Consider the following 17,862-nt stretch of genomic DNA (forward strand, 5'->3'; position numbering starts at 1 on the left):
TGGACACACAGTATGCCTCTAGGGGGCTCTCAGGACTGTCATCAAGTATGGGTTTGCTCTATGGTCTCTGCTGCTCTCAGAATTTTTTTATACAAACCAACTCTAAAGTAGTTTTCACAAGAATCATGTGGTGACAGGCAGAGAGACAATGGTATCCCAGGCACTCCAGTAACATGATGTTCATCAGAACTGGGCTGCTCCTGGCACACAGTCTGTCCCAGCAGCACCGAACCCCAACAGAACAGGAAAGTAATGTGTGTCATACAAAATACCAACTATCTCATGTTCAAGATCTCACCAGTGAACCTCTGAATATCAGCATCTTCTGAAAGCTAATTAGTTACTTTAAAAGTTGTGATTATTTTCATGTAAAAAGGTTAAGAAAAAGGGGAATAAAAACCTGACACAGTTAATAATGTATGCATTAAATAAAATACGTATTGAAAAATAGTCACAGCCATTCTTCTATTTACCCATGATTCTTCTTTATTTGGCTGCCAAATATAGGGGCACGTTAGTATTGCTGTCAGCTTAATATTAAGTAGAAGGCATTAAAGGCTTGAACAGTGGTGCAAAAAGCTGTAGGTAAATCTCTCTTATGCTGGCTGTTAGCAGAGCACTGTGATGCTATATAACTGCAGCAAACTTTTTTGGTTCTGCTGCACTGCAGCTCATAAAGGGAGCACTAAATCTGGAAAAAAAAAAAAGTTAAATCTAGCAAGTGTTAGCACCAGCATTCCAAAAAACTTCAGCAGCCTGTGTTTTCAGCCTCTGCTCCAACTTCATTACTGTAAAATAAGAGAATATAGTAGTCAGGTTAAGATGAATAAATGTTAAAAAATATGCCTGAAAATTATACATTAATATTTGGTCATAGCATCTCCTACAAAAAAAAATGGTTTATACTACAATAATAAAAGCTTATTTTTATTCCTTAAGTAGATCCTTCCTTGTTTCACTATTAATGGCATAATAAAGACACACAGCTCTACCTTTACATCAGACTCCAATCTCTTGACAGTTCAGCAGAGCAGTTCTGGTCTCCTACAAAGTACCATGATGGTTTTGAGGGGCTGGGGCTGCCTTAAGGAAGAGCACTGCTATATCTCACTCACACCCTCACCCTTCCATTACTTGACTGATGACTTAACTTCACTTTAGCATTGACTGCATCATTCCCTAAAATGCATCATCTAACAAGGAGGTTAAGTGAATAGGGATTGAATTAAGTCCCAGCTTTTGCAAAAGGGATAATTACAAAAGACCAAGACCAAATAACCTCTTGCTTTTTTTCATATATTGATTTGCTTGATCTTACAATTTTGCTATGTGGTAGAGGAGTGATTCCAATAATTTCTTTACCCATTCAATCTCTCTGTTCCTATGTGATAGGTTTGGACCATCTGGAAAAGATAAGATAAACTTAATTGAGTGGAAGATGGCTACTGGCAATTGTGAAGGCAGATTATACAAAAGAAAGTATAAAAGAAAGCATTAGAGATGAAGCAAGAAGAGAAATTTAGTTCTAAGACATAACTGATAGAACAATGTGATGGAATAACACCAATGGAGGAACTGACCAGAACTTTCTATTTCCAGGTTCCAACTCATGACTAATATGGGAGCCTTTCTACAGGCAACTATCTGTGCTTTGCCCTCAGCCAGATCATTAGGTGAAGAAGCAGTGGTGACTTAGAGTTGGCTCCTGTGTGCAAGCATATGTCTTGGCCAAGCAGCTAAACAGGATTGTGAAACGTGGTTACAATCTGCATTATTAGGAGAAAGTACGTTTTAGACTAGAAGAAGGAGACAGATAAAAAGTGCTAACAAAGGGGGTGGCTCATGACTGCTCTGGTTTGTCCTGGCCATAGAAAATCAACAGGCAAAAAAGTAAGAAGTAAACTGTAGCTTTCATCATCTGAAATTCTCTGAAGCCCTAGAATGAAGGGAGGAAATGATTCAAGTACATCTCCTCATTAATATTTCTAACAAATGAAAATTATCATTATTTTGCTTTTTCTGAAAGCACTAACATGATTTTTCTTAAAGTACCAGCATTTAGTAGTAGTTAATTTTACAAGATGTTTAAGGAAATTATCATCATTTGGCTAATACTTTTTAAGTGCCATGTATTTTATACACTAAGCACTTTACATACATTTAGGCAGATCTTCACAATCATTTGATTCCATTTTACAAAGAATAAAATTGAAGCTCAGAAAGATTCAATATCACATCCAAGGTCATAGTGCTCCAAATTAAGCCCCAGTTTATTCCATGCTTTCTATTTGCTTTTGTTGTTCACATAGCCATTACTTAGTTTGTCTTAGTCAAGCTAAAACATACACTGAGTCTGGCTTGTGAAATGGTGAATTCTGTTACCAGGAGAGGTTCAATAGAAGATATATGAGCATATATTATGTAGATGGGATTATAACATTAAATAAAATATTGGAATAAATGCCTTCTAAGTTCCCTCTCGAATATAAAATTTTATTATAATAGGAATCATTAAATCAGATTGAAGCACCATAGGCAGATCATCTTCTGACACCATGCCGGCAAGTTTAGCACTATGTCTCAGCTCTTCCCGAACCCACCAGCACATCAAATAAATGTTTGGCCCCACAATTTAGTAGTCAGTTGGAAAAGATGTACTATGCTATGACAGCTACAGCCATCATTTTAGACACTTTGTGAAGTTTGTACTGTGGTTTTTTTTTTTTGTTTGTTTTGTTTTGTTTTGTTTTGTTTTGTTTTTTGCCAATCTCAGTATAGGTAAAGAGCTAAAAAAAAAAAAAAAAAAAAAAAAAAACGGGAATAACGAAGGTGGACATGTAAGAAAAATGAGAATCATCAACAAATACATCAATTCTATTTTCAAACTAGCACCCTGGCAGTTAAGGCTCAGTATTTTATTATATTGCCATGAAACAACACACTTATTTTGGATATAAGAAAATATAAGTAAGAAAGAACTTAAGATGCTTTGGAAGTCATAATCCTGGAACACAGTCAAACTCAAAATCTTTTTTTTTTTTTAATTCAGAGTTAACTGTGGGTAATAAGTAATATATTCTTGTGAAACATTAAGCCAATGTTACAGAAAGCATTTTTTAAAGGAATGTGCTGTGTGAGTTGCTTTTTCATTCCCATTAAATGCAAAACCAAATATGCATATTCTTTACTGCAAAATGAAAACAAAATAACCTACATATGTGTTCTTGTGAATATGAAATCAGGATGCATGTATTGAGAACGAAAAGCCATTTCCAAGAAATGTGTATCATAATATGATTAAATGCTGCATGTTCATTTTTTTCCTGAAAGATTTCAAATGTTTTGTGCATTTATGTAACAAAATTGTTACATAATTGTTGAAAAAAAGACAAAATCTGGTATCAGAGTTTATTATCCATAAGCCAGAAGGTATAAAACGTTCAGTAATTAAGGTCCTATAAAGGCAACCTCATAGATAAAGGATGCAGGTACAATGGATTCTAGAGAGTACAATGTTGAATCTGGGGTCAAAATCATGTGATGGCTGGATGATGTGAGTTCCAAATAATTATTAACCCTGATCTTATTGTTTTGTTTGTTTCTCTTGGAAACTAGAAATAGTCTTCCCAAGCTACCACACAGAGGAGTCGTAGGTCCTTTTAGTTCCTGACTTCTGCTCAACTTGACAATGACTCACTGCAGTATCAAACCTAACTTGAATCTATTGAGATGACTTTGAAGGAGAGACCCCAAAATAGTCAAACAACCACTTCTATAGTAGATTTAACTGAGTTTCTAGAAATGAAAAATAAATGAGAGCTGTTTCTTTTTATTGGCTACTTCAGAGCCAGACTCTCCCTGATTTTAATTCTGGTTCTTGCCAACCAAGTATAAGAACAATTGGAAATTCAAAAAGAAAGGCTTAATTCTTGCTGCTGAGCATAACGGGAGAGATTTCCCTCTCCCTTCTTTTTCTTAAAGCATTTACTTTAGAAAACTCATCATTGTAAGTACTTTCTCCTCTCTTTGAAATGTATATAAGTTCTTTTGAAAACAGGTGGGCCTTTTATCAGGCCCTGAAAAGTTTCTTTCAAGGACTTGAGAACCATTTCCTTTAAATGTAAACAGTCAAGAAAGACAGCATCCCTATCTGCCAGTTTCCAGGGAGGGTAAGACTCTAACTTTAGTTCAAGCCTGGCTCAAAGTTATAAAACGACCCCATGTCGTAAAGATATGCGAAGTTTACTTTGCCTTGTGTAAAGCCAGACACAGATTGTCATCCCAAATTCCAGGTGAATTTAGGATGAACTATGTATAATTAATGATGCTTTCATTTTTCTTACTTAAGGACCCACTTAACTATTGTTGATCTTGAGAATATGTATGTAATGGGGTCTATCTCCTTGGTGATATGAAGTCTGAGATTTCTTCTTGTCTCTGCAATCTCTTAGCAGATTGCCTATGATGCACATCACATTCTGGTTCAATGTTTATTCAATAACAAAAAGGGTTTTATTTCTCTACTACCCTTGTGAAGGGAACTTCTGGGTTAGCAGAAAGGTTTTGTTTTGTTTTGTTTTTAAATTACATTTCCTCAACACAGGTTGGAGGCTTACAACACAAGAAAGTCATTTTGATGGATCCATTGCTACCAAATCTGGATGTAGGAATATCCTTTCCTTTATTATTTCCCTGACCACCTGATGCCTGGGAAAGGTGGCTATCTACTCAGGTACCTGTATCAGGTGTCTTTATTTTTACAAGACAAAGTTACCCTGGCCCTGTAGCCATTTGTGTAACAATGCATAGGAATCTTCTTTTAATCAACTGGTAATAATATCCAGATTCCAAATTCTCGCCTGAGATTACAACCTTCAACTCTCAGCAATCCAAGATGTATCAAAGCTTCATTTTGAGAAATAATGTTTTGGAAAATTGCCTGAAAAGAAGAGAGTGGGCCTTTTTCTCTTGATAATTTTATTTTTACCCTTAAATCAAACCAGAAAATGAGAGTGGCTTCCACGGGCAAGTAATTTATTTTCTCTTTTCTATGTTCTCACCCGGAGAATAAAGTCAGAGGAATGGGATGGCTGCTTTATACTATTAGAACCTTAGACATCAGTGGCGGTTCTGAAATTCAAAATAAAACAAACTCAGAAAGCTTATATACCACCAAAGTGGCAAATCAGTGATAGTCACCTCGCTAACAGAATTGCTATCTTGTAAACCCTTAAATGTTTATCAAAAATCTGCAAAGAGAAGGAATAAGAAAACACAGGAATTTGCCTAGTATGTGTTTTATGGGCAGCTAGTGAATGATTAGCTCTCAAGTTGTGTTAATAACAAATGAACCTGAAAGGTCAGAACCAAATGAATCTAATCATGTTTTGGGAAATCAATTGATCTTCAATTTGAAAATAAAATGCAGGAGTCATAGGGCTGTATGTAGCAGGTAATACAAAGAGGGGCAGTCTGTTTATATCTCATTCTGCAGTATGACATTCACAAATACGTCTGCAGAAGGAGAAGCAGGTTATGGAGTTGTAGTGGATAAAAGAGTTGCTGAACTCACAAGATGAGAAATACAATAAAAAAAAATTGTCACTACTAGAATTTAATTTTCTCCTAAGTAACTCAACTCAGAAATCGATTTATCTTAGTCAACAAGTATGCTCTGCCTGTAGGGTGTTAAATATTCACTTACTTAGAAATTACTGCACTGGTGTGAACAGTAAAAATCTCTGAAAGTATTCTTCTTTGAAAATCAGTTAGATAACACAATGGTCAAATCAATTATTTACAGATCTCATCTGCTTATATGGAGGTTCATCAGTGACCATGTATTTTAAGTGTTATATAAAGTACAAATAAAACATTGTTTGGAATGCACTAAGCCTCCAGACTCAGCTTGCACCAAATACTATGTCAGCCCCATCCTAAGCAATTTCCAAACCTTGTATGGAATGTGAAGGCAAACAAAAATAAAGTATTAAATTTTGCTAATGAAATTACAGTGAATCTCAACATAGAACAGATCTCTTAAAATTAATCTACCACAAATTAAAGCACATGTTATTCCTTTAAGCCACTGGACAGGAATTTGTTGTCACCCAAGTTTTTAGCAATTGAAATCATTCACTGGAACATATTCTTTTATGATCCTCCTACTTTTACTTTCTATTTTGTGTTTTCAAGGTTGAACGACCAATTTATTTGATTGGCCTTCTTAGACTGCCAATGAAGGAGCTATAATTTGAAGATCTCAACCTTTAGTGCATATTTGAATAATCTGAAGAGATTTTAAAATATACCAATACCTTTGTAACCTGTAAAGTTTCTTGATTTATTAATTTGTCTGGAGTGGATCCCTGTCATATGACAAGCAAATATATTTGTCATTGGTGTGTTTCAAAAGTCAATTACAGGTGATTGTAATGTTCAGCCCAGGTTGAGAACCACTGAGCTAGATGATAAGTGGAATTGTTTTTTTGTTTGTTTGTTTTTTGAGTTCGTTCCTTTTAAATGAACTTTAGAAATGATGTGAGTTATAAAAATGATGGGTAAATCAAATCAGATATATCTAACATCTGTTTGTATTTAAATGAATTACTGAGTTAATTTTAAAAAGGTAGTATCTACAAATAGCCTGAGTTGATTCAAGAAATGACAATCTGGTAGCAAGCAAGACAAACTAATGTCTTTAGGAAATGAAAGAAAAACCAAGGGGAAAATTCTGAGATACCATCAAGGGCTCTTCCATAATTCTTGATTTGCACTGTGTTTGTAACTGAAATGGTTTATTCCTTTAGGTCATATACTCATAAGAACAGAATTGCTTTATAAAACTGATGTTTCTTGGTTGTGGTTGAAGGTAAATAAATAACAGAGAAAAGATTTGGGGAAAATATCCGGGTCAATACGAGTCTGACCACATATCATAAGAAGTTGTAAAAAGTTGATAAATTGCTCCAAAATGTGCCAATATTACTAAGAAGTGAAATACAGCACACTGGAAGCACAAAATGGCCTTTTGCTTAATTATTTACATTTTTTTACGACTATCCCTCACAAAGTTAAACATCCTAGCTATTTGACTTTAGGCAATAGATTAAGTTCCTGCAGCTTTAGTTTCCTCATCTCTAAAAAGAATAACAATAGTACTTAAGAATGTTTTATGAAAATTAAGTAAAACAAAGTGCATAACACTGTTTGTAATGCATAGTAACCTCTCAATAGATTGGGAATTATAATAATTCTTAATGCTGCCAAGACTGCATGGAGGCAGATATTATCAGAACACACTCCTCATAGGGTAAACTACTACAATTTTCCAGAACAGCAATTTGGCTACATGTGTTGAGAGTCTTCTCTCACAAAGTTAAAGTTCAAACTCTAAATGACATTTTTCATATATTCCAAACCTGAATCAAAATCATTTTATGGCAATCTTATCCACTATCTTAATTTTAAGTTTTGTCTCCAGGGTTGTGATAATTGGTGTGAAAAAAATGCAAATACTACATCTATACCATTCTCTTTGGCTCACAAAGGCTTTTCCATTACCTAACATTCAGTAGTTCTCAATTTGTTATCTGAACTGACTGTTTTTATAATTTAATAACCAATTGATTTTCTCTTTTTTTGTGTAGAAACACTCTTATTGTGTAGATATAGCCTATGTGAACTTGAACCAAAATTATTGTATTTGAAAGAAATACAAAGTTTCCTATTTTTTATATTCATCTGAAATGTGCAAAATTTATTTAATCATTCTTATATTTCTGAACATATATATTTTTCTAAATTTTCACTATTATACAATTTGTCACCATCATACTGAAAGAGCTAACACATTTGACAAAAAGTTATTAACTTTAATATATAAAAAGGGAGTTTACTACTCAACAAAAATATATCACCATACCAATAAATGCATAAGATAGTGCAAAAACAAAATAGATAAAAAATAAAGACAAAAATAGTAAGAAATACAGAATTTTAACATGCAAGTTAATATTAAAAAGTAACTTTCCCTTTTAATTTGATAAGTATTTTAAAAGGTGATTTTAAAAGAGAAAGAATTAGATCATATAGATAGAAATATAAATTAAAAATAGAGAAATTTGGATAAATATTTTTATATAAATTAAAAATCCTAATTTAGATTAATTTAGACACTAGACAGAGAATAATAGAGTGCTCAAGAGGCACAGACTGCAGGCTGTCAGATTTGGATTCAATTTCTGATTGTAGAGACACTTCGTAGCTATTTGACTTTAGGCAATAGATTAAGTTCCTGCAGCTTTAGTTTCTTCATCTCTAAAAAAGATAATAATAGTACTTAACTTAGGAATTTTTTATGAAAATTAAGTAAAACAAAGTGCATAACACTGTTTGTAATGTATAGTAACCTCTCAATAGATTGGGAATTATAGTAATTCTCAATGCTGCCAAGACTGCATGGAGGCAGATATTATTAGAACGCACTCCTCATAGGGTGAATTACTACAACTTTCCAGAACAGCAATTTGGCTACATGTGTTGAGAGTCTTCCATATGTTCATATTCATAAAACTAATAATCCTATTTTTACAATATTATCTTAAAAAGTAACCAGAGATGCGGTCAATGATATAAATGCATACCTATTTATAACACAATTTTATATTTTAATGACTAACGCTACAGCCAAAAGTCACATCAGTCTTATATTATGACAGAGCTTTTTAAATTTGCAGAAATAAGGATGCCAATTTAGGAAAAGTAGATAATACGCCTTAAATTATGGAAAATATGGCTTGGAAAAGAAAATTCAAATTATACGTGGAATTTTATTATTCTTACTTCTCTTTTATGTTATGCTTGTTTCTTCCTATACTTGGAGGCTGCAAAATTAAGCATACTTCTTTTGTAAGGGTATTTTAAATGAATGTATGAGCTCACCCAGTCCCTTCTCAGAGATAAGTTTTTTAAATAAAAATCACTTTTTTTCTCCCATTTTCCACTTTATCTGAGGGGATGTAGAAGAAGAAAACACCATTCAGTTAGTCTTGCTCTTGATGAATACAAAAGCAAACCATGAAGAAAACATGTCTTTACAGAATTTTTGCCTTTGTTTCTATGGTATAGCATTTTTTTTTTTTTTTTAAAAAAGAAGGTTGTTTGAACTTACTTTTTACTTATCAGCTCAAAACATTAAAATAGATAAACATTTACATGAAATGTAGAGGCTTCGATTGAGCTGATATGCCTTTGTCTAAAAGCTGCATGCCATATATAAAATTCACTTGGGGAAGGTGGGGTTGGTTGTGCTCGGTAAGTCTAGCACTCACCTTCCTATGAACTGAAACTGAGATACCATGAGATACTGTGAGTCTGACCCTGAAAACACACCATATGGATTATGGGACATCCATTACCCTCTAGAGAAAGAAGATAACAGTGATTTCACATATGAACCCAAAAAGGGAATCACAAAGACAGACACTCGAGGCAGGAGTTGGTTTGTTGGTCCAGGTATCACACACAGGGAACTCTAGTGCTAACTTCTACATTGAGAGTCAGCAAGAATTTACTTATTTCACTATCAAATCCTTCTGACCGACAGAGTGGAACAGTTAGTAATAATTCTTGCTTTTTTTATAAAAGCACAATTTTGTTAACATTAAAAAAATTAGATTGGTTTATTTCTACAATCACACAGAAATGGATAACTAGATGTCCAGTCCTATCTTACATTTACCTCTTTGGAATCAAGAGCTTCATGTTCAGGAATAGCCGTCATTGGATGACTCAGCTTCACAGAAAAGATGCCCAGGATATGATCAGGGGTAGAAGTGATAAAAAAAAAAAAAAAGTTAACAAATTTCATTTAAATAGATTGACAATGACATAAATATTTTATTGCAGATAATAGTGGATTCTACCAAGTATAAACATTAAGATTCAATTGTCACTAAAAGACAAAGGAAGATATTTTGGCAGAGAGTGAGCACTTTCAGTATAAGACCACATCTTATTTATTTTTGTGTCACACATCAACTCTAACAGTGCTTAGCATATAGCATAGGCCCTCATTAATTATGTATCTAATGAAGGAACTGTCAAAATGCACTAACAGATTTCACAGAGAGGAAACAAAGTTAAATTTATGTTTCACCCCTCACATATAGGCCTCTAATTGAAAAGCTCCAAAGCAACAGCAACAAATCATGTTCAGACCCACAGTAAATGTAGATGCATCTATAGACAGTACTTACTGGAAATGTAAAATATTGTGCTTTATTGTGAGTATTAATAATCTCAATACACACGAACTTCATAAACATTGCAATCTCACCGGGTGATGTTATTATAATGTAACTTATATCATAGTGACACTTTTAACAGAAGTGAAGTTCTCTTTTTATGTGGGAATTTTTATTACTGCATGGGTCTTCTGAGAGCTACATGTAAACTTCATAAGATAGAAGAATGTCATCAATATGCAAGAAAGAGAGAGACAAACTAAGAGACACACACAAAGAGAAGGGGAGAGCAAACATTTGTAATGAAATCTCTTTACCCTCTTTTGGTATTAACCATTTATCCTAACTCCAGCTTTAGAATAACCACAGATCCAGTTTGACAGTAACATTTCTTATTTCTGTCATCATTCTGGGCAAACCAGGGTTGTTGAAATGATTGGACCCCTTTCACTTTCAACAGGGTCTTGCTTTGGGCAAAAAGTCTATGGACAGAGACCAGCTCTTAATCCCCTAGAACAATTTGGAGGAGGCCAGTAATTTAGCCTGCCCTGGGGAAGACTCTTAACTGTGGCTGCTAGGGAGGGTAAGGAGGTCTCCACCTGACATTTCCTCAGGTTTGCCTTCGTTCTAACAGATATTCAAGAATGGAACCAATTTTTGTTTAAAGTTATAGCTTCACCAAATCCAAGCCCTTACATTGTATTCCCAACTATAAAATCCTTTGGGTATCATAGCAACAGGACTCCTTCTAGCTGCCTGAGACCATTGCTTTAAATAGAAGCATGATCTGGCCCTAGAGCCAACTAGAAATCTAAATAGCATTCCAGAAAGCAGCTGGAAGCACCTACTTTTTCCTGTTCATCAGAGTCTCCTGAGATCCTAAGTATGGCTTAGGATCAGACTCTAGGTACTGCTTCAAACTTCAAACTCAAGTGATTTATCCTGGAAATAGCACAGTCATTGGTATACCTAGGTTAAGTAGTACAATATCTATATGAATCATCAGAGTTTGTACAATGTCAAATGTCCGACCTCCTAATCTCCTAAAACAGAAAAGAAGAATCATCTTGAAATTTTAAAATCTTGGTAATATCCCAATAAAGCATTCAACTGAGATTAGAAAAGCAATTGAGTAATTATGTGATGCCTACTGTTATATTCTATTCTTCCTTTCCAATACAGGTATTCAGTAATTTTAATCCATTTTATTTTAATCTTGAATTTCAAAAACTATATGTTGATTATCCTAGTCAATGAAAGAGAACAGAAAATGATTCTAATTAACTGGTAATCCTCAAATCATTTATATTTAGCTTTGGAATGCTTTCTTTTGTTTATGATCTTTCATCACAAAAGGTTTGCCTTTTTAGTATTCTTAAGCTGACTAAAAATGTGATATTATTGTGTTGTGAAGAGTTATGGATTTAGTCATAATTTATTACATACTCACATAATAAATTCTTTATATGGGTTTGTTCGTTTAGTTTTTACAACAACCTGGTAAGGTGAGCACTGGTAATATCCTGTTTCACAGATGAGGAAATGAAATCACTGAGAAGTAGGATAAGTTGTTCAAGGCCCAAAACTAGTAAGTGGAACACCCATGCTGGAATCTAGCCTGAGAGGTGCAGAGACTGTGCTCTCAAAGCAAGTGTGATGTGGCAATATGCCTGTGGGAAGATATGCAGGAAAAAGAAGTGGGGAAGACAGAGAGACAGGGGAAGGGAATGGAGTATGACATTTAGCAAAGGGAAAAGCCAGACACTAAAGTCAAGTGGGTCCCGTTCAGAGACCAGCAGAATCTCAGGGGTGGCTGGTATAGCTATGAAAGGCCACACAAGAGACACAGTATAATGGATCTTATATGTCAGATGAGGAGTCTGAGCTTAATTTTCTTAGGCAGTGAGAAGTCATTCAAGTACTTTAAGTTGGGGACATGTGTGGTCATGTGGTCAGATTTCTCATTTAAAAAAAGTCACTGTGGCTGATGTGCAAAATATGAAAATACGTGGATTGGAAGATATTTAAATAATGCATGAGAGATATGGCAGCAGGGCAGGAAAGTGGGGAGGGGAGGGAGGGAGCGAGGGAGAGAAGGAAGGAAGGGAGGGAGGGAGGGTGGGAGGGAGAGCGAGAAGAAAAAAAGAAGAATTTATTAAAAATATCATCTCAGAAAATACAATTGACTCAAGTTTTCTGGGTAACTCTAGCCTTCCTACTTTCTAGAATGAACAAAGAAGCAGAAGGTAGATATGCTGCTATTTTGTTGATTAAGGAAGAAAAACTGGGAACAGAGAGAAATATTGAATGCTAAAACCTCTGCCGAATGCAGAGACTTTGTAATGCATGAGGACTAGAGATGTCAAATGGGGAGGACAATAACACATAGTATGAAAATTTTGCCAGTCAGAATGGAAACAGTGAAACTAAGCATTAAAACAAGTCCTGGCTGGGCGTGGTGGCTCACACCTGTAACCCCAACACTTTGGGAGGCCTAGGCGGGTTTATCACAAGATCAGGAGTTTGAGACCAGCCTGGCCAACATGGTAAAACTGTGTCTCCACTAAAAATACAAAAATTAGCTGGGCATGGTGGTGTGTGTCTGTAATCCCAGCTACTCAGGAGGCTGAGGCAGGAGAATTGCTTGAACCCGGGAGACGGAGGTTGCAGTGAGCCAAGATCGTGCCACCGCACCCCAACCTGGGCAACAGAGCAACACACCATGAAAAAAAAAAAAAAAAAAAAAAAAAAACTAGTTCTATGTAGGTGAATGGCTTGCTATGCAGAGAGTAGATGAATATTACAGGGCAGAGAGTCATCCAAGATGGCATACTTGATGGTAAATGACATGGAAAACAAACTATTATGTTTCCTCAAAGAAAAAAATAACTAAAAAGTTACTAATATTAGCATCAGAGCATTATTCAGCATGGAAAGATGAATGAAATGGGAAGTTCAAGTGAAATGAGACAAAGCATACTTTTATCCTGGATAGAAAATCCTGTCCTAGATATTGTATAACAGATTAACTCAACCTTTGTTCCCTCACCACTGTTGGAAAAACACATTTGAATAAAATGTTCAGTTGATATTTTTTACACTTTTGGTCACAGCTGCCACCAAACTAACATAAAGCCTTGTGAAGAGTTTGTTACCAGTGTGGGGCTTTCTCAAAAATATCACTGCCTCTCCCGAGGAAATATAAACTATACCCCCAAAGAGATAAAATCCCCTCAGACCAACTGAAGAAATGAGAATGTAACAACTAGAAAAAAATATGCAAAATGTGGTTAAATCAGTCAATTAAGTCTTTAATGTACACAAGAAATGGAGTTCAGAGCTTTAGCTTTTGTGAAACAATTCTCCCTTCTTGAGTGGAGATAAAGTATGTTTTCTGTAGTGCCAGAAATTATGAAGCTGAGGGAGTGTTACAGGAAGTCTTAACATTTTAAAATCACCATGGGTGCCATACATTCCATCCAGAATTCACTTCTTTGGGATTGCTTTTGTGTTCAACTACATCCTCTTGTCAACCTCCTTCACACCATTTGTCTTCAGTCATCTGTACCTTCTGCTTCTGTCTCTCCACTTAGATTTGTGAACTACTAAGATCGAGCATAACCTTCTCAATACTATCCCTCAAAAGCAGACATTACAAATTATTGTAGCAATACCCACATCAAATCTGTTTCATAAGTATAATGTTGTCATTACGAGACTAGATGCCATTGGAAGTCATAGATTATAACTAAAACTAACTTATTGTTAGTTGTTCTGTACTTAGCATAGGACCCAACCAGCACAGAGTAGACACTGAATGAGTATTGAATAAATAAATTAATAAGAGAAAGGGAGAATTAGATGGCTAAAGAAAAGAAACAGTTTCCTGACTTATAAAATTAAAGAATTCTGAATTAGTGAAGCCTTAGGAAGTATTAACTGAATGCCTAAAAGATATGCTTCTTTGTATGAGATTTTGAAAACTGAAGATCCTTCAAGTAGAATTATCACACAGGGGAGTTCTATTTGATCCTCATATTTCTTTTTTTTTAAAAAGAATTAAATTTAGTTATCAGTGTCTAAGTCCACAGATTATACATGCAGGTTTGTATTTCTGGTTTCTCTTGAACTGTTCAAAGATCTTCCAACACTAACCTTGCAGTTTTGTGACTCTGGACAGTAGCTTGTGCCTTTTAGATGAAGCTAAAGATCTCCATGTAAATACAGTCCCCACCACTCCTATGAGGAGGCCAAAGGTCAGGGGTTACCTATTATCGTGATTATGTACATAATCATGATTATATACATATCTTGATAATATGTTATAGGTTATATTTATTATTATATACATTATATATTTGTTTCCTTCACTTTGGAGATATGCCTAGCCCAATAAAGTATTTGTGTTTTTAATCCCTGATTTACAGCATATCACAATGCGCTAGAGGAACCCAGGAAATTTTGTAAATTTCAGATTCTGGCAGGGTAAGTGTGGAGAGGGGCCTGGGATTCTGCATTTCTGACAGGCTGCCAGCTGGTGCTGATGCTACCACAGGTTGAATAGTAAAGCCATTGCCAATATCTTTGTATGAATTGATGAAATGAATTTGTTTCAAATATTTATCTATTTACAACTAAAATTAGCTATATTCAAAATGTCCTAATCAATTCTGATACATTGGAGTTGTATAGTTAGATCATTTACCACATATCTGATTATTGAGTACCTGCTAATAGGTCAGGCACTTGGCTAGATGTTAGGGATGTCACAATCAGTGAACAGACATTGTCACCTGCCTTGAAGACTACAGTCTAGCAGGAGAGACAGATAGTAATTATATAATCAGGAATATATAGGTACAAACACAAAATAATATGTTAGGAAGTAAAAGTACTGAGTCTTATCAGGGTTCATAATAGATGAATCTAACCTAAACTAAAAGGATGAAGGCATATTTTTCCCAGAGGCTGAAATTTCAGGGATGCTACCTCATAGGAATAAGAAGCATGATGAGTGCATATGGAATTAGTTGCTGAGAGGAAATTACTCACAATTGGGATGATTGAAAAACAGGGAGAAAATTCTAGTGGATGGATAAAATGAGTGAGAGAGCGATGTCAGAAATGGAGGATAGAGAATTACTGCGAGGAATTTGTACGCATCAACTTCACTTCAGTGTCGTCTGTAAGCCCTTGAAAATGCTTATTAAATGAATGAACACTATTAAATGTAAGTTTTCCTGCAAAGTACATGATCTCATTCCTTGTTATGACTGCATAGTATTCCATGATGTATATGTACCAAATTTTCTTCATCCAGTCTATCACTGATGGACATTTGGGTTAATTCCACGTCTTTGCCATTGTGAATAGTGCTGCAGTGAACATACACATGCATGTGTCTTTATAATAGAATGATTTATATTCCTTTGGGTATATACCCAGTAATGAGGTTGCTGGGTCTAAAGGTATTTCTGCCTCTAGGTCTTTGAGAAATCTCTACACTGTCTTCCACGTGGTTGAACTAATTTGCACTCCCACCAACAATGTATAAGTGTTTCTTTTTCTGCACAACCTTGCCAGCATCTATTATTTTTTGACTTTTTACTAATACCCATTCTGACTGGTGTGAGATGGTATCTCATTGTGGTTTTGATTTGCAGTTCTCTAATGATCAGTGATGCTGGGCTTTTTATCATGTGATTGTTGGCCGCATCATCCTTAGTGAGCTAACACAGGAACAGACAACCAAATACTGCATGTTCTCACTTGTAAGTGGGAACTAAATGATGAGGGCACATGGACACATGAAGGGGAACAGACACTAGGGCCTATCAGAAGGTGGAGGGTGGGAGGATGGAGACAGGCAAGAGAAACAACTAAAGAATACTAGGCTTAGTACCTGGCTGAGGAAATAATCTGTATGAAAAATCTCCTTAAAATACATTTACTTATGTAACAAACCTGCACATGGACCCCCAAACTTAAAATAAAAGTAAATAAATGTATTTACTTTTATAAACATATATATAACATATATATAACATATAAACACATATATAAACACATATATAAACATATATATATGTTTTCCTCATTTCCCCAAAAGATGGCAAGCTGCTTGAGAATAGGTCTCATCATATTCTAGCAGTTGTGCACCAAACACTAGTTGATTGGTTTTACTGCTCACAGTTCTATACCCTGGAATAAAACATAGGCAATGCTCTGAGTTTTTTCTTTATTGAGACCAGTTCATAATACTTGCTACGTGGAGAAAGCTCCTCTCTATGATAGTTAGAAATATGCCTCTCATATCAGAAAAAGAATTGGCTATATGTCTTAAAGATTTAAGCTGTATTAGGCCAAATACAAAAAATTTATTACAACATTTATTAATATTTACTTTTAGGATTTAAATATTTACTTTTAGAATTTAAAAGTAGAGCATCTATTTGTGGCGATACCCAACGGTTCCCAAGTTTTTCTATCTAATTAATTCCCTTTGTGACATGAGGAAAATCACTTTGTGTCTGGGCTTTAGTTTTTTCATCTTTAAAGTCTGGGCCCTGAATAGATGAGTTTCAGTTCCTCTTTTACTTGGATAATTCATTGGTTCCATGATGCTTAAGCAAAAAATCTACTGATTAATAAATGATGCTATCTCAGAAATAAAGGTCTTCTTTATGGCATCTCCTGCACCCAGCCATAGCTGAGGTAGAAGTTATGCCGATGGGGATAGTAAAATGAACTCCCCAACCTTAACCGGAATCCTTAATGTAGGTTCTTAGTTCTGCTCATTTATTCCTTGTATGAACTGTTACAAACTATTAAGTTCACAACATTCTTTTGTGTATTCCCTTGGTTATTATATGTTCACTTGATAATAATGTTAGTTGATATATTCTATTGAAATGCATGGTAATTTTTTCATAAGCCTACCAAACACTCACTGCTGAATGTTGGGCATTAATATTGTTATATTGGAGTCTCAATTCTAAGAATACTAATAAGACAACATAGGAATTTTCTGTCCTGATCTTTGTAATAGATCTGAAATATAGCTGAAAATTCCCAAATTATACTATTTTAATTCTTGGCCTTTCCTCTTCCATCCCGAGAGATAAAGACTTAGGACATGTTAGAATTTCTTCTTCCAAACACCACTTTCTAGACAGCAGTGTAAGGGAATTTTTGTCTGTCCATTATTGTATATCCAGTCTGTTTAAAAACAAATACCACATCCTATTGTTGACTTACATTTTTCATCTAGACTTGTTTCTTTCTCAACTAGAAAACCACTTCCCTAAAGGGATTAACTACACCATTCACTTTTTTCAGTGCACAGCTCCCAGGTTATAATGAAAACAGAGTAAAACGTGTATTCCAACACCATTTTAGGTCTCAAAACAAATCCCAGAAGTTGAAATTGGAATTGACAAGGAAGCATATTTGTTGTTCTTTTTGTCTATCCTTTAAGAGAACACTTCGTTACTTAGCACCACAGGCAAAACATCATTTTCAATTGTTTTCAATATCATACCAGTCTAGTACAATCATAAATGAAATGCCTATTTCTTCACAAAGTAAAATATTGGCGGAATATTTTTCTCTCTCC

General features: G+C 34.9%; 1 protein-coding gene across 1 annotated transcript in view; it reads right to left on the minus strand.

Moving 5' to 3' along the window:
- Nucleotides 1-463: 463 nt before the first annotated feature.
- MLIP (muscular LMNA interacting protein) overlaps nucleotides 464-17,862 on the minus strand; it is a 249,045-nt gene continuing 231,646 nt past the window's right edge. The window contains 2 exon segments of the mRNA XM_010363869.2: nucleotides 464-788; nucleotides 9,743-9,796. Of these exon segments, the coding sequence (XP_010362171.2) occupies nucleotides 786-788; nucleotides 9,743-9,796 (57 nt within the window). The 3' untranslated portion in view covers nucleotides 464-785.

This window comes from Rhinopithecus roxellana, chromosome 4, assembly GCF_007565055.1.
Source record: "Rhinopithecus roxellana isolate Shanxi Qingling chromosome 4, ASM756505v1, whole genome shotgun sequence".
NCBI lineage: Eukaryota > Metazoa > Chordata > Mammalia > Primates > Cercopithecidae > Rhinopithecus > Rhinopithecus roxellana.